General features: G+C 40.4%; 1 protein-coding gene across 6 annotated transcripts in view; it reads left to right on the top strand.

The window, feature by feature from the left end:
• AMFR (autocrine motility factor receptor) overlaps positions 1–21,498 on the top strand; it is a 63,751-nt gene that overhangs the window by 16,963 nt on the left and 25,290 nt on the right. For all 6 annotated transcript variants that reach the window (XM_016928540.4, XM_063796276.1, XM_063796279.1 and 3 more), the window contains 6 exon segments: positions 477–629; positions 3,712–3,752; positions 3,915–4,047; positions 5,840–5,973; positions 7,116–7,226; positions 18,903–19,093. In XM_016928540.4, the coding sequence (XP_016784029.1) occupies positions 477–629; positions 3,712–3,752; positions 3,915–4,047; positions 5,840–5,973; positions 7,116–7,226; positions 18,903–19,093 (763 nt within the window).

Raw genomic sequence — 21,498 nt, 5'->3', positions numbered from 1 at the left:
CTGACATCACGTTGTAGTAGTGGTAAACCTGTGCCTGGATTGCATTTCAATTGTGCTAGCCCTAATAGACTAGGAATGCCAATTTCAGAGAGGAGGACTAGAGCAAGATTGAGAAAGAAACAGAACAGAACAGGCACTGTCCTGAGTCCTGTTGAAGGTGAGAGGAGAGAGTTATATACCCTCGGAACATTGCTTCTAGAGGTTTATAATCCCAGTGCTAGGAGGATCTTTGAGAGTAAGGGATGAAAATATAATGCATATTGTTATACTCAGTAAATTAAATGACAAGGATCTCTAAATATGAGCTCATGCTCATATTTGGGTTATTGGAGAGTAGGACCATATAGTAATGGGATGCTTTTCTGTGCTTAGCACAGAACCCTAAGCAGAGAAGCCAAGATTGACCTTTAATTTCTCAGTGAAGTTTAACACTTCCATGAAGAAGAATGAGCAGTTTCCTACTGTGTGCATTTCAGCTTTCCTTCTCGCCCACCACGCCGATGAGCAGCCACGGTCGAGTCCTGTCCCTGTTGGTTGCCATGCTGCTTTCCTGCTGTGGACTGGCGGCCGTCTGCTCCATCACCGGCTACACCCACGGAATGCACACCTTGGCTTTCATGGCTGCAGAGGTGAGATACTGGACGCAGGACTTGCTCAGATTGTATTTCTGTCTGTTTTCAAGGAAGCTGGATGTTTGACAAGTTATTTTCACCCATGAAATGACAGGTGGATATTTGGTCTTTCATTTTAACAAGCATTTCAGTTCCTTTTTGTGTGTTGGGTACTGGTACTGAATGCTTTTGTGTGGTATTTTATGTAACTCTTTCTTTACGTAGGGTATAAAGATTTTACAAAATAATGAATAAACTGTACTCATCATTTTGAAGGAAAAATCTGGTCTATTCGTGAATATTTTAAGATTTAAAAATTTTTCACTCTTTTAAACCTTTCTGAAAATACCAATTTCTGTTCAGTAGAAATAAAAATTCTCCAGCCTGGCCAATATGGTGAAACCCTGTCTCTACTAAAAATACAAAAAAAAAATTAGTTGGGCGTGGTGGCGCACGTCTGTAGTCCCACCTGCTTGGGAAGCTGAGGCAGGAGAATTGCTTGAACCCGGGAGGCGGAGGTTGCAGTGAGCTGACATTACGCCACTGCACTCCAGCCTGGGTGACAGAGCGAGACTCCATCTCAAAAAAAAAAAAGAAATAAAAATTGTTTGTATGTCCTTATATTTAATGGCTATATTTGCTTTTTCTTCAGGCCAAAGGCAAAATACTTTTATCTTACCCATAATTAGTATTATTAATTAAAAAATGAGATATTAGATAAACTGAAGCTAACTGGCTAATATCAAAACACTACATTTGAACTACTCATTGGGAATTTGGTAGAGCAGAGTTAAAGTTTATTTCTGTTTGACAGCATTCATTTTTGAGTACATTTAGTAGTGTAAGTAAAATTAGAAAAGGAACATTTAAATACATAATGTTAATTATCATATTATAATATTGTAATTAAAATACAATAGTCCTAATATAAATAATAGGATATGTAATCTTAGGTGAATACTTCTGTATATGAAAAATATACAACCGTATTTCGTCTTGACAGAAAATCTGTTGAAAAATCCATTTACACTGACTTATTTGCTTTAGATTTATTGCAAAGCAAAGTTAGAATGATACTTATGTTTGCCTTTTTTTGATTCTCTAACTTTCAACTAATATAATATTATCCAAACTTTGAAAAGGGTATACCTAAAAATAAGCACATTTAACTTAGGCCCGTCAGCTCATACTATAGTATATACTTTTATTTTAGCTTGTTACTGTTTATTCTTTTAAGATAATTTATCATATTACAGATTTGATATTTTAAACTAAATCATTTCTTATATTCATAGTGTTTCTCTCTCCTGTAAAATATTTTTCACTTACAAATGGGAATTTAATCTAAAACATAAATAATGTGATAGTTTTATTCTACTAGATTAAGAGGACTTTTTTTCTTAATGAAAAATTTCTTTTTTTTTTTTTTTTTTTTTTTTTTTTTTTTGAGACAAGGTGTCACTCTGTTGCCCGGGCTGGAGTGCAGTTGCTTACTGCAACTTCCACCTTGTGGGCTCAAGTGATCCTCTCATTTCCTTAGTAGCTGGGACCACAGGCATGAACCACCATGCCTGGCTAATTTTTTATTTTTTTGTAGAGATGGGGTTTTGCCATGTTACCAGGCTGGTCTTGAACTCCTGAGATCAAGCAGTCAGCCTGCCTCGACCTCCCAAAGTGCTGGGATTACATGTGTGAGCCACTGTACCTGGCCGTCAATTTCTGTAATAAAAAAAATACCCTTCAAGACCAGCCTAGCCAACATAGCAAGACCTTGTCTCTACAAAAAAAAAAAAAAAAAAAAAGCCATGAGAGACTTATTTTGTCCCTCTCCTCTCCTCTCCCCTCCCCTCTCCTCTCTCCTCTCTCCTCTCTCCTCTCTCCTCTCTCCCCTCTCCCCTCTCCCCTCTCCCCCCTCCCCTCTCCCCCCTCCCCTCTCCCCCCTCTCCCCCCTCCCCCCTCCTCTCTCTCCTCTCCCCTCTCCCCTCTCCCCCCTCTCTCCCCTCTCCCCCTCCCCTCTCCCCCCTCTCTCCCCTCTCCCCCTCCCCTCTCCCCCCTCTCTCCCCTCTCCCCCCCTCTCTCCCCTCTCCCCCCTCCTCTCTCCCCTCTCCCCCCCTCTCTCCCCTCCCCCTCTCCCCCCTCTCCCCCCTCTCCCCCCAATCCCCCCCCTCCTCCCCCCAATCCCCCCTCTCCTCCCCCCTCTCCCCCCTCTCCCCCCTCTCCTCCCCCCTCTCCCCCTCTCCTCCCCCCTCTCCCCCCTCTCCTCCCCCCTCTCCCCCCTCTCCCCCCTCTCCTCCCTCTCCTCCCTCTCCTCCCCCCTCTCCCCTTCCACTTCTTCCCCTTCCCCTTCCCTTCTGACAGGGTCTGGGGTCTGGCTCTGTCACCCAGGCTGGAGTGCTGTGGTGCGATCTCTGCTTACTGCAGCCTCCACCTCCCAGGCTCAATCCATCCTTCCACCTCTGCCTCCCAAGTAGCTGGGACTACCGGCACGTGCCACCATGCCCACCTAATTTTTGTATTTTTTGTAGAGATGGGGTTTCACCATGTTGCCCAGGCTGGTTTTGAACTCCTAAGCTTGAGCAATCCTCCTGCCTCGGTCTCCCAAAGTGCTGGGATTAAAGGTGTGATGTGGCTGGCCTTATTTTGCTTTTGATTGCTTTCGTTCTTTTTTCTGCTGGTGGACAAAGGGAGTGCACAAAGCACTAGGGAGAGAGCAGGTCCTCGTGTCTAGGATAGCAGTACCTGAACTATACTTGGAGTTACGGCATCACCCTTCTAAGTAATCAGTGATAGTGACTTAATGCTGTGTGAAATAGAATTGATGGTCAGACTACCAGGGTAAACCTCAAGATTGTAGGGGGATTCCGGGGGGTAGGTGTAATTGGTTGTCACCTATTAACAGGACTTTTCCTCAATAAAAGTTGGGTTTCTAGGTCATAAAAATATTTTACAGAAATTTGAAGCAGAGAAAATAAAATAATGGGTAAACTTGAACAATCTGCTTTTTAATTGAACTGAGAAATGTTTGTCTTTTATCATTTTATAAAAAGTTTGGCCTGAGCAATGCTACATTTTACTAAAAAGAAAATATCCTTTTTTATAGTCTCTTCTTGTGACAGTGAGGACTGCTCATGTGATTTTACGGTGAGTGAAATTGGGGAGGGAGGTGATGGAGGCCTACTCATACAGTTGATTTTAAGATGTAGCAGGTATGAAATATATAAAAATCGGACTAAATTACAACATGGTTAAACCAAATTCAGTAGTAACAGTAAATTACTAAGGTGTTTTCTCTCTTCATTACAGATACGTAATTCACCTCTGGGACCTCAACCACGAAGGGACGTGGGAAGGAAAGGGGACGTATGTCTATTACACAGACTTTGTCATGGAGCTCACTCTCCTGTCCCTGGACCTCATGCACCATATTCACATGTTGGTAAGTTTCCTCAGAAGGAGCTCTAACAGAGGGCAAGCCTTTCAGAATCAGGAACAGTAATGGTTTCTTCATTAAAAAATGAAACTTTAGAAATAAGATGTGGATGGACTACTTAAAGACTAAAAATGAATGTGGCTGCAAACCCTCCCTCTTTTTGCCACTGGGTGTAAGGCAGTGCCGTGGAACTGCTTTGGCTGGTGCCTAACTCGGGAAGTGTTTGCTGTCCTGGGAGACTTAGTTAACTCTGCTGACCAAGTCAATAGATTATTCTTTTAGCATGAAATTAAGGAGCTGCCTTTCCCCATAGTTTCTATGGCTTTAAATATTTAGCAGGTACTTTGTAGGTGGTAATGGGAATTCCTGCAGTGTTAGCTACTTCACAGATTTATACATTTTCCATCTTTGTAATTAAAAAAAGTCTTTATACTTAATTCCTACATTCCTACCACCATCATTGTTTACATTTTACTTTGGTATGTTAGAAGTTACGGTGTCATAGATCTGCTTCATTGGTTGGCCCTTCAGTGATCTAATAATGGTGAGAATTAAAATAGTTGGTGGGCAATTTATTTAAATTATAAGCCTAGCAAGTAGCATTTTAAAATTATTGAGCTAGACGTGGCACATTTCTAAGTCTACTTTTTGAAAGAAACTTTGAAAACATACTTTTTAAAGAAAGTATGTAATTCTTTTTTTAAAAAAAGAGCCTCGGCTGGATGCGGTGGCTCATGCCTGTAATCCCAGCTACTGGGGAGGCTGAGGCAGAGAATTGCTTGAACCTGGGAAATGGAGGTTGCAGTGAGCTGAGATCGCGCCACTGTACTCTATCCTGGGCGACAGGGTGACACTCCGTCCCAAAAAAAAAAAAAAAAGCCTCCCTCCCCCCTCAAAAAGGGGACAAACAAATGGCCAAAGATAACTGTTAAGATTTTTTATCTTCTTTTTTTAAATTTTTTTCCTCATGCTTGTATTTTTTGTATTTAACTGCTTCTTTTTATGTATTTTTTGTATTTATGTATTTTGTATTTTTATGTATTTTGTATTTAACTGATTCTTTTTATGTATTTGAGTACATACATTCATGAATTGAGATCATATTTTAGACATATAGTTTTATTCTTTAAAAACTAATGTATTATGAACATTTTCCTGTGCTAGCATCAGTTCTTCTAAGCCATTTTAATACTTTCAGGATAAAAATATCATCAGATAGCTGTACCATGATTTAATAAACCGCATCCCACAATGGGTTATTTATAGATTATATTTGGTTGTTTGCTATTTCACATTTTACATATTTTTTATCATGTATTAGTTTGATAAAGATAGTTATATCTTGCTTTTTTCATTTATCTAGTACTATCTTCCCATAATTGACCTTCAGAACTGTTATATATACAAATATAATAGTAATATGTAGTTATATAGTATAATAAGTGTAATTAATGACTATATAATTTTACATTACATGAGTTTACAACCTAACTGTTCTTCTGGGCATTTTGTTCATTTTCATATTTTCTGTTTTATAATTGCATGGATAGACATCTTTTTGCATAAAGCTTTTCCATTTCTGATGAGTTTCTCAGGAAAGATGACTGGCATTGGAGCACCTAGGCTGACGAGGATGTGCATTGTTTAGAGTAATGAGATAAATCTGTGTATTTCCTTTCTGAAAGACATTGCAGTTCACCATCACCAACAGTGAAGAGCTTCCGCTGCATACTGCGCCTTCATCACTAGCAAGTTCACGTCCGCTTTTACCGTGTGTTTTATTCTCTTTCTCTCTAAGTTATTTGGCAACATCTGGTTATCCATGGCCAGCCTGGTCATCTTTATGCAGCTGCGTTACCTGTTTCATGAGGTGCAACGTCGAATTCGTCGGCACAAGAACTATCTACGTGTGGTTGGAAACATGGAGGCCAGGTAAGGAAGCACAAGTTGATGTTGCCTAAGTTTACTCATTTTAGCTTTTTAATAACAGCAGATCCCAGAGTATGTCAGAATGTATGTTTGTAAACTGCTAACAGAGTGGTGGAGAGGAAAGGCTCTGGAGTCAGACTGCCCGGGTGTGAATCCCCACTTAGGTGCTGTGTGATTTGGGGCAATTTACTTCACCTCTAAATTAGGGATGAAAACAGAACCTTCTGCCTGAACTATTGGGAGAATTTGGTGAGATAATTCATGTACTTAGAATGGTACTGGGCAGATAGTGCTCAGTATTAGGCTCTTATTTGTCATGATTTTATTGTCATTATTATCAAATAGACACTTCATTGGGCTTCTGCCCTGTTCATTTCCTGAAAGTGGGTCTGTTGTTCTTTGCACATGCATGTTTACACACACATACTTAACCTCATTGAAGGAGGCACTCTTTTGCCAAGCTGGGGCTAAGCCACGCCTGGAGGTGCAAGATTAATGGGTATCCTCTTTGCGCCCAGGGGGACAGCTTGGATCTCTTCTTTGTGGCCAGGGACACAGATTGGATCTCTGGGGGCCTTACTCCTCTGATTTGTCCGGATATGGTCTCCGAGGTCTTCACTAACAGCAGCCATTATTATTATTATTATTATTATTTTGGAGATGGAGTCTCACTCACCCAGGCTGGAGTGCAGTGGCACAATCTCAGCTCACTGCAACCTCCGCCTCCCAGGTTGAAGCAAGTCTCCTGCCTCAGCCTCCTGAGTAGCTGGGATTGCAGGCGCCCGTCACCACGCCCGGCTAATTTTTGCATTTTTAGTAGAGACGGGGTTTCACCATGTTGGTTAGGCTGGTCTTAAACTCCTGACCTCATGATCCCCCCGCCTCGGCCTCCGAAAGTGCTGGGATTACAGGTACAAGCCACCGTGCTCGGCCTAGCAACCATTATTTAGACAAAGTTCCTGTGCATAAGTTATTCACTTTTGAAAGGGCTTTGAAGGTAAGTTATATTTTTGATTATCAAGAATGTTTTGCTGAACATGCTTTCTCTGTAACTGTGTTGTGATACAGGCGCAGTCTATCAAGTGGTGTTTAGTGTGCTTGTGGAACTGACTGAGGTTCCTGCTGGGCTTGTTTTGTTTCCACAGGTTTGCAGTTGCAACTCCAGAGGAGCTGGCTGTCAACAATGACGACTGTGCCATCTGTTGGGACTCCATGCAGGCTGCGCGGAAACTGCCCTGCGGACATCTTTTCCACAAGTAGGAGCTTTGTGAAGGGCCATGTGGGACAGGTGTTCTGTCCAGGGCGTGTGTGTGCTTTGTGTACCCAGGCTCGAGACTCATCCTAGTGGAGGAGTGGGGACATTACCTCAGCCTGGCCTTGCTGCTGGCACTGAGTGTTCTGGGAAGCTCTTGGGTATCCTTCTTTGTTCCTTAGCCTCTTCCCTACATCATAGGACTGTTTCCCACCCATAGTTTGCCATCTTAGTTTCTGGGTATGGTAGCTGTCTTCATATTTCTTCTCCATTTTAGCTCTGAAGTATAGCAAATAGGCCTGTAAGATTTAAAAGAAAGGATTAGCGGGGAGTCCTTGCTTTCAGACAGCTTATTATCTAACTGGGAGAGAGAATATAGAATTTTGCATTTTGTACATGCCCAAAAGAAGCCTTAAAAGCACACCAGAGAAGTGGATTGAGATGGGACTAGACCAGGACCGCTAAACAGCACAGAAGAGCTGTGTCTGTTATCGAGGATTACAAATAGTCTCTTCTGTAATCCTTCCAGATGGAAGTAGATCTGAGATGTCATTGGGGTTCTGTCTGTCTCACGTAAATGACTGTGTGTATAGGTTTGGTGTTTTGATGTTGATGGACCTTGAGGTATCTTTTGGCCTTTTGCATGTGTTTTCAATTTTGCATATTGGGAAAGTTCTGATCTTTGCATCTTTAATCTTCCTTTCTTTATTTTATAGTCTCAAAGAGATTTTCTTCTTTTTCATATGGGAGCTAGAGTCTCGGTAACTCAACACATATGTTGACAGATTTTTTTTTTTTTTTTTTTTTTTAATGTGCTGAGTGCTGTGTTAGGCTCTGGGGATAAAATGAAAATGACCAGTGTGGTCATTGCTTTCCTGTAGCTTACAGTCGAATGGAGGAGTCAAAAGTGAATGAACCAGGCATATTTATGAATTTTAAAGTATCAATGAGATAAGTGCTTTAAAGCAAAGGAACATGGTTCTTGAGAGCTTGTAATGAAAAAATCCAACTCAAACTTGAAGGAAGTGACTCTTGAGGATAAGTAGGAGTTAAGTCAACAAAAAGGAGGGGTCACGTGGTACTAGGTACTTGAGAGAGAGGGAGCATCTGTGCAGCAGGAAGAAATGGAAGAGACTAAAAGAGAAGCTGTGTGGCCGATCCCAGAGAGTAAAGGAGAGGGGTGTCTGCTGAGGCAGGAGACACATAGGCAGGGTCTGGAGGACCTTTGGGAGTGGTGAGATGCTGTTGAATGTTAAGGACTGGCGGGTTAGATTTGCTGCTTGAAAAGATCCAGGGGGATTGGTTAGTAATGGCTGCAGCGGTTCAGGGGTAATCCCAGCACTTTGAGATGCTGAGGCAGGTGGATCACCCGAGGTCAGGAGTTCGAGACCAGCCTGACCAACAAGGTGAAACCCCACCTCTACTAAAAATACAAAAAAATTAGCTGGGCATGGTGGCGGGTGCCTGTAATCCCAGGTACTTGGGAGGCTGAGGTAGGAGAATTGCTTCAACCTGGGAGGTGGAGGTTGCAGTGAGCTGAGATCATGCCATTGTACTCCAGCCTGGGCAACAAGAACGAAACTCCATCTAAAAAAAAAAAAGTAGCTTGGACTCTGGTGGTAGAAGTAGAGTTAGTGAGAAGACAGATTTGAGGGGATCAGGAAGGGTGTGATGCTAGACCGGCCGAGGGAAAGTGAGAAATGAAAGAGGTACCAGGGTTTCTCTAGTTATGCAGGTTGGGCAGTTGGGTGTAGAGTGGTGCTGTTTGTTGAGGTTGGGAAGACGGAATTTGCACACATTTCTCAAAATTAGCCCCTAAGGAGCTTGGAGGCTAGTTGGGAAGAATAACTCAGAATAACTCTATTTTAGCTCAGAAATAATATTTTCAAGCATATGGTTAGATTAATTTTAGGATTTAATTTCTTTGAGGCAAAATTCAGATAATATACATTTAACTATTTTAAAGTGTACAGTTCAGTGGCCGTTAATGTGTTCACAATGTTGTGCAACCACCCTTCTCGCTAGTTTCAAAACCTTTTTATCACTCCACAATAGTGCCCCACAGTCACTAAGTAAGTGCTCTCCATTCCTTCCTTCTCCATCACCTGGCAACCACTGATCCACTTTCTGTCTCTATGGATTAACCTATTCTGGACATTTCATATAAAGGAATCATATAACATGTGACTTTTTGTGACTGGCCTCTTTCACTTAGTATTTTTTGAGGTCACTCAAGTTGTAGCATGTATCAGTACTTTTTATGGGTGAATTTAAATAATTTTATAAATTAAACAATTAGTTTATCCATTCATCCATTGGTGGACATTTGGGTTGTTTCCACATTTTGACTATTGTGAATAATGCTGCTAGGAACATGAGCTTGTAAGAAGTATCTGTTTGAGGACTTGTTCTCACTTCTTTTGGGTGTATGCCTAGGAGTGGAATTTCTGGATCATATGATAATTCTATGTTTAACTTTTGAGGAAACGCCAAAGTGGTGCAGCAGCTGTACCACTTGATATTCCCCCAACAATACCTGAGGGGTCTAGTTTCTTCATACTCTTGCCAACACTTGTCATTTTCTATTTTTGTTATTATAGCCATTCTCGTGGGTGTGAAGTGTTTTCTTATTATGGTGAATTTTTTTTTTTTTTAGTAATAATTCTTAAATATATTTTTTTTATTCTGGTAAAATATAACATAAAATTTACCATTAGTCATTTTTAAGTATATGGTCTGGTGGCATGAAGTACAATCACATTGTTGTACAGCCTTCATCACCATCTATCTCCAGAACTTTTTTGTCTTATGAAACTGAAATTGTCTCCAGTATATAGCAAGTCCCTCTCTGCTCCTCCCAAAGCCCTTGGCAACCACCATTCTATTTTTTTGACTCTATGAATTACTCTAGTTACCTCTGTTGGCTTTGGGTTTAGTTTGCTATTTTTCTGGTTCTATAGGCATAAAGTTAGGTTTTTGATTTGAGAGCTTTCTTCTTTTTAGGCATTTTCTGCTGCAAATTGGCCTCTGAGCATTGCTTCCGCTGCATCTCATAAGTTTGGATATGTTGTGGTTTTGTTTTCATTTGTCTCAAAGTGTCTCATTTCCCAAGTGATTTCTTTTTTTTTTTAATATCTGTATATTTACAGGTAAACTATAGTTTATTTTTAAAATAAGAGCAAACTTCAGTTAAATTATCAAAGAAACATGTAGAGATATATGTGTATAGGTGTATATATATGTATATACACATATATCTCTACATTTCAAGGGATATATATATCTATATCCTTATATATGTAGAGATATATATATCCCTTGAAAATACATATCCCTTCAAAATATTCACTTCCTTCTCCAATATTGGAGTGCAGCATAGTGTATCATATAATGATATATTATATATATGATACATTTATATATATATAAATGATACATTTATATATGATACATTTATATATATATAAATGATACATTTATATATGATACATTTATATATGATACATTTATATATGATACACTTATATATATAAATGATACACTTATATATATAAATGATACACTTATATATATAAATGTTACATTTATATATATAAAAATGATACATTTATTATATATAAATGATACATTTATATATAATTGATACATTTATAATATATAAATAATACATTTATTATATATAAATGATTATATATAAAATATATATGTATGTATTTATTATACTTTAAATTCTAGGGTACATGTGCACAATGTGCAGGTTTGTTACATATGTATACATGTGCCATGTTGGTGTGCCGCACCCATTAACTCGTCATTTACATTAGGTATATCTCCTAATGCTATCCCTCCCCACTCCCCCAACCCCACAACAGGCCCTGGTGTGTGATGTTCCCCTTCCTGTGTCCAGCTGTTCTCATTGTTCACTTCCCACCTATGAGTGAGAACATGTGGTGTGTGGTTTTTTGTCCTTGTGATAGTTTGCTGAGAATGATGGTTTCCAGCTTCATCCATGTCCCTACAAAGGACATGAACTCATCATTTTTTATGACTGCATGGTATTCCATGGTATATATGTGCCACATTTTCTTAATCCAGTCTGTCATTGTTGGACATGTGGGTTGGTTCCAAGTCTTTGCTATTGTGAGTAGTGCCACAATAAACATAACGTGTGCATGTGTCTTTATAGCAGCATGATTTATATTCCTTTGGGTATATACCCAGTAATGGGATGGCTGGGTCAAATGGTATTTCTAGTTCTAGATCCCTGAGGAATCGCCACATTGTCTTCCACAATGGTCAAACTAGTTTACAGTCCCACCAACAGTGTAAAAGTTTTCCTGTTTCTCCACATCCTCTCCAGCACCTGTTGTTTCCTTTTTAATGATCGCCATTCTAACTGGTGTGAGATGATATCTCATTGTGGTTTTGATTGGCATTTCTCTGATGGTCAGCGATGATGACCATTTTTCGTGTGTCTGTTGGCTGTTTCATGTGTCTTTTGGGAAGTGTCTGTTCATATCCTTTGCCCACTTTTTGATGGGGTTGTTTGTTTTTTTCTTGTAAATTAGTTTGAGTTCTTTGTAGATTCTGGATATTAGCCTTTTGTCAGATGAGTAGATTGCAAAAATTTTCTCCCATTCTGTAGGTTGCCTGTTCACTCTGACGGTAGTTTCTTTTGCTGTGCAGAAGCTCTTTAGTTTAATTAGATCCCATTTGTCAATTTTGGCTTTTGTTGCCATTGCTTTTGGTGTTTTACACATGAAGTCCTTGCCCATGCCTATGTCCTGAATGGTATTGCCTAGGTTTTCTTCTAGGGTTTTTATGGTTTTAGGTCTAACGTTTACGTCTTTAATCCATCTTGAATTAATTTTTGTGTAAGGTGTAAGGAAGGGATCCAGTTTCAGTTTTCTACATATGGCTAGCCAGTTTTCCCAGCACCATTTATTAAATAGGAAATCCTTTCCCCATTTCTTGTTTTTGTCAGGTTTGTCAAAGATCAGATGGCTGTAGATGTGTGGTATTGTTTCTGAGGGCTCTGTTCTGTTCCATTGGTCTATATCTCTGTTTTGGTACCAGTACCATGCTGTTTTGGTTACTGTAGCCTTGTAGTATAGTTTGAAGTCAGGTAGCATGATGCCTCCAGCTTTGTTCTTTTGGCTTAGGATTGACTTGGCAATGCAGGCTCTTTTTTGGTTCCATATGAACTTTAAAGTAGTTTTTTCCAATTCTGTGAAGAAAATCATTGGTAGCTTGATGGGGATGGCACTGAGTCTATAAATTACCTTGGGCAGTATGGCCATTTTCACAATATTGATTCTTCCTATCCATGACCATGGAATGTTCTTCCATTTGTTTGTGTCCTCTTTTATTTTGTTGAGCATTGGTTTGTAGTTCTCCTTGAAGAGGTCCTTCACATCCCTTGTAAGTTGGATTCCTAGGTATTTTATTCTCTTTGAAGCAATTGTGAATGGGAGTTCACTCATGATTTGGCTCTCTATTTGTCTGTTATTGGTGTATAAGAATGTTTGTGATTTTTGCACATTGATTTTGTGTCCTGAGACTTTGCTGAAGTTGCTTATCAGCTTAAGGAGATTTTGGGCTGAGATGATGGGGTTTTCTAAATATACAATCATGTCATCTGCAAACAGGGACAATTTGACTTCCTCTTTTCCTAATTGAATACCCTTTATTTCCTTCTCCTGCCTTTATTTCCTTCTCTGCCTTCTCCTGGCCAGAACTTCGAACACTATGTTGAATAGGAGTGGTGAGAGAGAGCATCCCTGTCTTGTGCCTGTTTTCAAAGGGAATGCTTCCAGTTTTTGCCTATTCGGTATGATATTGGCTGTGGGTTTGTCATAAATAGCTCTTATTATTTTTAGATACTTCCCATGAATACCTAATTTATTGAGAGTTTTTAGAATGAAGGGCTGTTGAATTTTGTAGAAGGCCTTTTCTGCATCTATTGAGATAATCATGTGGTTTTTGTCTTTGGTTCTGTTTATATGCTGGATTACATTTATTTATTTGCGTATGTTGAACCAGCATTGCATCCCAGGAATGAAGCCAGCTTGATCATGGCGGATAAGCTTTTTGATGTGCTGCTGCATTTGGTTTGCCAGTATTTTATTGAGGATTTTTGCATCGATGTTCATCAGGGATATTGGTCTAAAATTCTCTTTTTTTGTTGTGTCTCTGCCCAGCTTTGGTATCAGGATGATGCTGGCCTCATAAAATGAGTTAGGGAGGATTCCCTCTTTTTCTATTGTTTGGAATAGTTTCAGAAGGAATGGTACCAGCTCCTCCTTGTACCTCTGGTAGAATTCGGCTGTGAATCCGTCTGGTCTTGGACTTTTTTTGGTTGGTAAGCTATTAATTATTGCCTCAATTTCAGAGCCTGTTATTGGTCTATTCAGAGATTCAACTTCTTCCTGGTTTAGTCTTGGGAGGGTGTATGTGTCGAGGAATTTATCCATTTCTTCTAGATTTTCTAGTTTATTTGCGTAGAGGTGTTTATAATATTCTCTGATGGTAGTTTGTATTTCTGTGGGATCGGTGGTGATATCCCCTTTATCATTTTTTACTGCATCTGTTTGATTCTTCTCTCTTTTCTTCTTTATTAGTCTTGCTAGCAGTCTATCAATTTTGTTGATCTTTTGAAAAAACCAGCTCCTGGCTTCACTGATTTTTTTGAAGGGTTTTTTGTGTCTCTATCTCCTTCAGTTCTGCTCTGATCTTAGTTATTTCTTGCCTTCTGTTAGCTTTTGAATGTGTTTGCTCTTGCTTCTCTAGTTCTTTTAATTCTGATGTCAGGGTGTCAGTTTTAGATTTTTCCTGCTTTCTCTCATGAGCATTTAGTGCTATAAATTTCCCTCTACACACTGCCTTAAATGTGTCCCAGAGATTCTGGTATGTTGGGTCTTTGTTCTCGTTGGTTTCAAAGAACATCTTTATTTCTGCCTTCATTTTGTTATGTACCCAGTAGTCATTCAGGAGCAGGTTGTTCAGTTTCCATGTAGTTGAGCGGTTTTGAGTGAGTTTCTTAATCCTGAGATCTAGTTTGATTGCACGGTGGTCTGAGAGACAGTTTGTTATGATTTCTGTTCTTTTACATTTGCTGAGAAGTGCTTTACTTCCAAGTATGTGGTCAATTTTGGAATAGGTGTGGTGTGGTGGTGAGAAGAATGTATATTCTGTTGATTTGGGGTGGAGAGTTCTGTAGATGTCTATTAGGTCTGCTTGGTGCAGAGCTGAGTTCAATTCCTGGGTATCCTTGTTAACTTTCTGTCTCGTTGATCTATCTAATGTTGACAGTGGGGTGTTAAAGTCTCCCATTATTATTGTGTGGGAGTCTAAGTCTCTTTGTAGGTCTCTAAGGACTTGCTTTATGAATCTGGGTGCTCCTGTATTGGGTGCATATATATTTAGGATAGTTAGCTCTTCTTGTTGAATTGATCCCTTTACCATTATGTAATGGCCTTCTTTGTCTCTTTTGACCATTGTTGGTTTAAAGTCTGTTTTATCAGAGACTAGGATTGCAATCTCTGCCTTTTTTTGTTTTCCATTTGCTTGGTAGATCTTCCTCCATCCCTTTATTTTGAGCCTATGTGTGTCACTGCACGTCAGATGGGTTTCCTGAATACAGCACACTGATGGGTCTTGACTATCCAATTTGCCAGTCTGTGTCTTTTAATTGGAGCATTTAGCCCATTTACATTTAAGGTTAATATTGTTATGTGTGTATTTGATCCTGTCATTATGATGTTAGCTGGTTATTTTGCTCGTTAGTTGATGCAATTTCTTCCTAGCCTCGATGGTCTTTACAATTTGGGATGTTTTTGCAGTGGCTGGTACCGGTTGTTCTTTTCCATGTGTAGTGCTTCCTTCAGGAGCTCTTAGGGCAGACCTGGTGGTGAGAAAATCTCTCAGCATTTGCTTGTCTGTAAAGTATTTTATTTCTCCTTCACTTATGAAGCTTAGTTTGGCTGGATATGAAATTCTGGCTTGAAAATTCTTTTCTTTAAGAATGTTGAATATTGGCCCCCACTCTCTTCTGGCTTGTAGAGTGTCTGCTGAGAGATCAGCTGTTAGTCTGATGGGCTTCCCTTTGTGGGTAACCCGACCTTTCTCTCTTGCTGCCCTTAACATTTTTTCCTTCATTTCACCTTTGGTGAATCTGACAATTATGTGTCTTGGAGTTGCTCTTCTCGAGGAGTATCTTTGTGGCATTCTCTGTATTTCCTGAATCTGAATGTTGGCTTGCCTTCCTAGGTTGGGGAAGTCCTTCTGGATAATATCCTGCAGAGTGTCTTCCAACTTGATTCCATTCTCCCCGTCACTTTCAGGTACACCAATCAGACATAGATTTGGTCTTTCCATATAGTCCCATATTTCTTGGAGGCTTTGTTCATTTCTTTTTATTCCTTTTTCTCTAAACTTCTCTTCTTGCTTCATTTCATTCATTTGATCTTCAATCACTGATACCCTTTCTTCCAGTTGATGGAATTGGCTACTGAAGCTTGTGCATTCGTCACGTAGTTCTCGTGCCATGGTTTTCAGCTCCGTCAGGTCCTTTAAGGACTTCTCTGCATTGGTTATTCTAGTTAGCCATTCGTCTAATCTTTTTTCAAGGTTTTTAACTTCTTTGCGATGGGTTCAAACTTCCTCCTTTAGCTCGGAGAAGTTTGATTGTCTGAAGCCTTCTCTCAACTTGTCAAAGTCATTCTCTGTCCAGCTTTGTTCTGTTGCTGGTGAGGAGCTGCATTCCTTTGGAGGAGGAGAGGCACTCTGATTTTTAGAATTTTCAGTTTTTCTGTTCTGGTTTTTCCCTATCTTTGTGGTTTTATCTACCTTTGGTCTTTGATGATGGTGACGTACAGATGGGGTTTTGGTGTGGATGTCCTTTCTGTTTGTTAGTTTTCCTCCTAACAGTCAGGACCCTCAGCTGCAGGTCTGTTGGAGTTTCCTGGAGGTCCACTTCAGACCCTGTTTGCCTGGGTATCAGCAGTGGAGGCTGCAGAACAGCGAATATTGCTGAACAGCAAATGTTGCTGTCTGATGGTTCCTCTGGAGGTTTTGTCTCAGAGGGGTACCCCGCCGTGTGAAGTGTCAGTCTGCCCTTACTGGGGGGTGCCTTGCAGTTAGGCTACTCGGGGGTCAGGGACCCACTTGAGGAGGCAGTCTGTCCATTCTCAGATCTCAAACTCCATGCTGGGAGAACGACTACTCTCTTCAAAGCTGTCGGACAGGGACATTTAAGTCTGCAGAGGTTTCTGCTGCCTTTTGTTCTGCTATGCCCTGCCCCCAGAGGTGGAGTCTATAGGCAGGCCTCCTTGAGGTGCGGTGGGCTCCACTCAGTTCGAGCTTCCCGGCTGCTTTGTTTACCTACTCAAGCCTCAGCAATGGTGGGCACCCCTCCCCCAGCCTCGCTGCCACCTTGCAGTTCAATCACACACTGCTGTGCTAGCAACGAGCGAGGCTCCGTGGGCATGGGACCCTCCGAGCCATGCGCAGGATATAATCTCCTGGTGTGCCATTTGCTAAGACCATTGGAAAAGTGCAGTATTAGGGTGGGAGTGACCTGATTTTCCAGGTGCGGTCTGTCACAGCTTTGCTTGGCTATGAAGGGGAATTCCCTGACCCCTTGCGCTTCCCGGGTGAAGCGATGCCTCGCCCTGCTTCGGCTCATGCTCGGTGTGCTGCACCCACTGTCCAACAAGCCCCAGTGAGATGAACCTGGTACCTCAGTTGGAAATGCAGAAATCACTCTGCATCACTCATGCTGGGAGCTGTAGACTGGAGCGGTTCCTATTCGGCCATCTTGGAACCCATGATTTCTTCTTTACTCAGTGGTTGCTTAAGAGTTAGGATTTAATTTTAAAACACTTATCTGCCTCGGGTTGAGTGAACAAATAGTTGTTAGGATATGCTCTTGGTTTGCTTTGCTTTGTAACTTCGGGAATGATTGTGTGCTGAGAATCTAAGGCAAATTCATTTTAATTTGTGATAAAGGTAATGTCTATATTCCTGCAGGCACAATAGCTAGATAATTTGTTGCTGTAGAGGATATTTTTGCAACATTTCAGAGTCCAGTGAATAGATCTGTTTTCTCTCTAAAGTTTGATTTCTCTCAGTTAAGGAACTCTAGCATTTCTTTTTTTTTTAAACAGAAAACTATATCTAACTAGTTGTACTCACCTTGGAGTTTTTAGGCTGTTATATTTTATGTGGGAGGATTTTGCACTCTGTGAAATAAATTTAGATTTGCTTATAAAAAGTATGTCACAGTGTAGCATTATTGGAAGGCAAGGATCTTACATATTTTTATAATCTCCCACAAGGCTAATTTTATTATACTAGTGGTGTGATTTAAAGGTGTCAGTAGGAGAATTGGACTTAAAAAAATCATTTATTTGACTAAATTACCACATACAAATTATAGGTATTTAATTATTGCAAAATATGAGAGTTGGGTATACACATACAGACAGATGACATTATTTTGGAACACGACTGTCACACACTCTTATGACACAGAGTGATTAAGAAGTAGCTCCATCTTGGCCTCTAGGAAACTCCTGTTACTTATGTACCATTTAGTTGCTGGAGACTCTGAGGATTATCATATTATGGTGAGGTTTTCCTTTATAACTTTATATCTACACATGTTTGTAGATATTTAAAAGAAGATACAGCATTTTTATTCAGTGCCTACTTGAGCCCTTAGAGAAAGATAACAAATTCTCATAAAATGGGAGGGACCTTGGAGATTAATTCATCCAACCATTTCATTCTTTAGTGGAGAGGACTAGTCAATAGAGGTTGAAGGGTTTGCCTGGATCACACAGCTAGTTAGAGGGAGAATTGGGACTGATCTCACATTTTCTGCTTCTTACTCTAGTACCCTTTCCTTTCTTTAATGGACACCTCAAGTATTTATTGAATGTCTACCATAATTAAGGCATTATCATCTCCTGAGAGAGGGCAAAAGAAGCTTCGGCCTTGTTGGGAAAGCAGCATGCAAAGAGAAGAGGGTGGAGGACATTGAGGTGGTGAATGGAGAGGAGAGGTTAGAGGTGAGCCAGGGGAACAGGGAGGTAAGGACCTGTACGGCTGTCATGCTTGAGGAGAAAGCAAATGGGAGGTCTTGGTAAGTTTGGTGCCAGATAAGTGAGTTGGAAGGAGAGGAGCTTGAGTGAATGAGTGAGAATTTTGACATCAAGATTTTGAAGACAAGCCAAGGTGATGACTGTGCTGGTGGTAGCTAAAGCAGAGTGAAAGACATGAGCGTCAGAGTGGAGGACTCAAGGACATGAGAGGCCAGGGTGTTGGATGATTCAGCCACATGGATTTTGAAGTAGCCAAATGGAGTTGGATGAGAAGATGGTGAGCCATGCTAGGAAGCCCCATTGAAGAGGGGTCACAACCAGGAGCTTGGTAGATGACTTCATATGGTAAAGAATTCATGTTCCCAGCAGGACACACTGGAAGTGTATTAAAGTGAAGTAGGGCAAGTAGGTAATGTCCATAAATGCTTCTCAACACTTAAATCTCACTAGTGGTAGAGAGAAAATCAAATTGGAGCACATTTGGTATATCCAGAGTACTTCTGGGTGAATTCTCACAAAGTATGCTAAGGAACAATCAAGGATGCTGACGTATCTTCTTTTGGACTTTTTGGTAGCTCCTGTCTTCGTTCCTGGCTAGAACAAGACACCTCCTGTCCAACATGCAGAATGTCTCTTAATATTGCCGACAATAATCGTGTCAGGGAAGAACATCAAGGAGAGAACTTGGATGAGAATTTGGTTCCTGTAGCAGCAGCCGAAGGGAGACCTCGCTTAAACCAACACAATCACTTCTTCCATTTCGATGGTTAGTTGGTTTCAACCTCTGAAACTATACCTAAGGGGTGTTCTCCCTTAAGCAGATACTATTTTAATTATAAATTGCCCTGTATAGACCAGTTTAATATTATACAGTCATGTGCCCCATAACGACATTTCACTCCATGACAAACCATATATATGGCAGTGGTCCCATAAGATGATAATGGACCTAAAAAATTCCTGTGGTCTGGTATTTACTACAATTTTTATCATTATTTTAAAGTGTACTCATACTTACATACAAAAAAAATTTACTGTAAAGCAGCCTCAGGCAGGTCCTTCAGGAGGTATTCCAGAATAAGGTATTGTTATTCTAGGAGATGACAGCTCCATGTGTGTTACTGCCCCTGAAGACGTTCCAGTGGGACAGGAGGTGGAGGTGGTCGACAGTGATACTGATGCTCCTGACCTGTGTAGGCTTAGGCTAATGCGTGTGTTTGTATCTCAGTTTTTAGCCAAAAAAATTTAAAAAGTAAAATTAAAACTTTTAGAAATAGAAAAACTCTTATAGAATAAAAAAGAAAATATTTTCGACAGCTGTACAGGGTGTTTGAATTTTAAGCTAAGTGTTACTACAAGAGTCAAAAAGTTAAAAAAAATTAAGATTATGAAGTAAAAAACTTATAGTAAGCTAAATTTAATTTATTGAATATAGAAAGAAACATTTTGTCATGAATTTAGTGTAGCCTAAGTGTACAGTGTTTATAAAGTCTGCAGGAGTTCACAGTAATGTCCTAGGCCTTCACATTTCACCACTCACTGACTCACCCAGAGCAGCCTTAATCATGCAAGCTTCATTCCTGGTAAGTGCCCTATGCAGGTGTACTTTTTGTGTACCATATTTTTACTGTATGTTTTCTATTAGATATGTTTAGATACACAAATACTTAGCACTGTGTTATAATTGCCTCTACAGCATTCAGTATAGTAACATGCTGTACAGGATTGTAGCCTAGAACAATAGACTATATCATATAGCCTAGGTGTGTAGTAAGCTGTACCATTTAGGTTTATGTAAATACACTCTATGATGTTCGCACAACGATGAAATCACCTAACAACACATTTCTCAGAATGTGTCCCTGTTGTTAAGCTACGCATTGACTGTATTTCAATTTTAATTGAAAGTGTTTAGGTGGGATGGATGGATGGATGGATAGAGATAGAACAAACAGAGGGGTTCCAGGCATTTTGCCTGATTCCATGTCAATATGGGCAGGGTGGGGCAGGAGGGTGGAGGAGTAAAACTGAATCAACCATGCCTTCAAGGAGCACACTTAATTAGCTCAATAGTTAACCTTTGCTAATAATATATTGCATTTGTGTAGCATTTAAGCATATAATGAAGGATCATTGAGAAGCCTTTCTGGTGAGTACCAGAAGCAGAATCAGAGCTGGAACCCTGTTGCTTTGTCCATAAAATATAAATGTTCTGCCTCCCGGCAGTGTTAAAAGGAGTTGTAATGAAAACCACACTTAAAATTCTAAGGCTATGACATATCAAGGTCTGGTTGATCATCCTTCCTTAATTCACATTAAGCTGCTGTTGATTTTCAACAGTCCAGTACTGCTAAATTCTGTGAGTTCATGTTTATAATTATTACTGTAACACAAGCATCCCTGGAATTTTGTTAGCAGTAGTGCTATTCGCATCCCCGATTTGAGTTTCAAGAATGGGGTACAGTGGGGATGGTGTCGTGTTGGTGAAATCCCTCAAAGAAGGGACTAGGGGGAGTAGAGTCATGTCTCCCAGAAGAGTAGGTGGGGCTACTTGGCTGGCTGGGCCCAGAATGCTAGAGGGGTTTAGAGGACCTGGTTTGGTGGCTGTGAATGAAGGGCTCTTCCAGGTAAAACTTCTGAAATATACTAGCAATATTAGAGATGAGACCTGGCTATGTAATCCATTATTTTGTGAATTATGACTACTAAAAATTTAGTCAAAATAGATAAAGTCAACTTTATTTCTCCCTAGTTAGTACATGAAATAAGTATCCATTTCTTAAATGGGTACATTTTGTTTGTACCCATCTCAAGACCTTTGAGATAGCCATTCCACTTGATTTTTTTTTTTTTTTTTTTGAGATGGAGTCTTGCCCTGTCGCCAGGCTGGAGTGCGGTGGCATGATCTCAACTCACTGCAACCGCTGATTCCCTGGTTCAAGTGATTCTCCTGCCTCAGCCTCCCAAGTAGCTGGGATTACAGGCACGTGCCCCCATGCCTGGCTAATTTTTGTATTTTTAGTAGAGACAGGGTTTCACCATTTTGGCTAAGATGGTCTTGATCTCCTGACCTTGTGATCTGCCCGCCTTAGCCTCCCAAAGTGCTGGATTACAGGCGTGAGCCACTGCTCCTGGCCACACTTGATTTTCTGTTCCGTGCATCAGTGTTTC

The sequence above is a fragment of the Pan troglodytes genome, chromosome 18 (genome assembly GCF_028858775.2).
Source record: "Pan troglodytes isolate AG18354 chromosome 18, NHGRI_mPanTro3-v2.0_pri, whole genome shotgun sequence".
In the NCBI taxonomy this organism is placed as follows: domain Eukaryota; kingdom Metazoa; phylum Chordata; class Mammalia; order Primates; family Hominidae; genus Pan; species Pan troglodytes.
The sequence above is the reverse complement of the archived record's forward strand: the minus strand, read 5'-3'. Positions and strand labels throughout refer to the sequence as shown.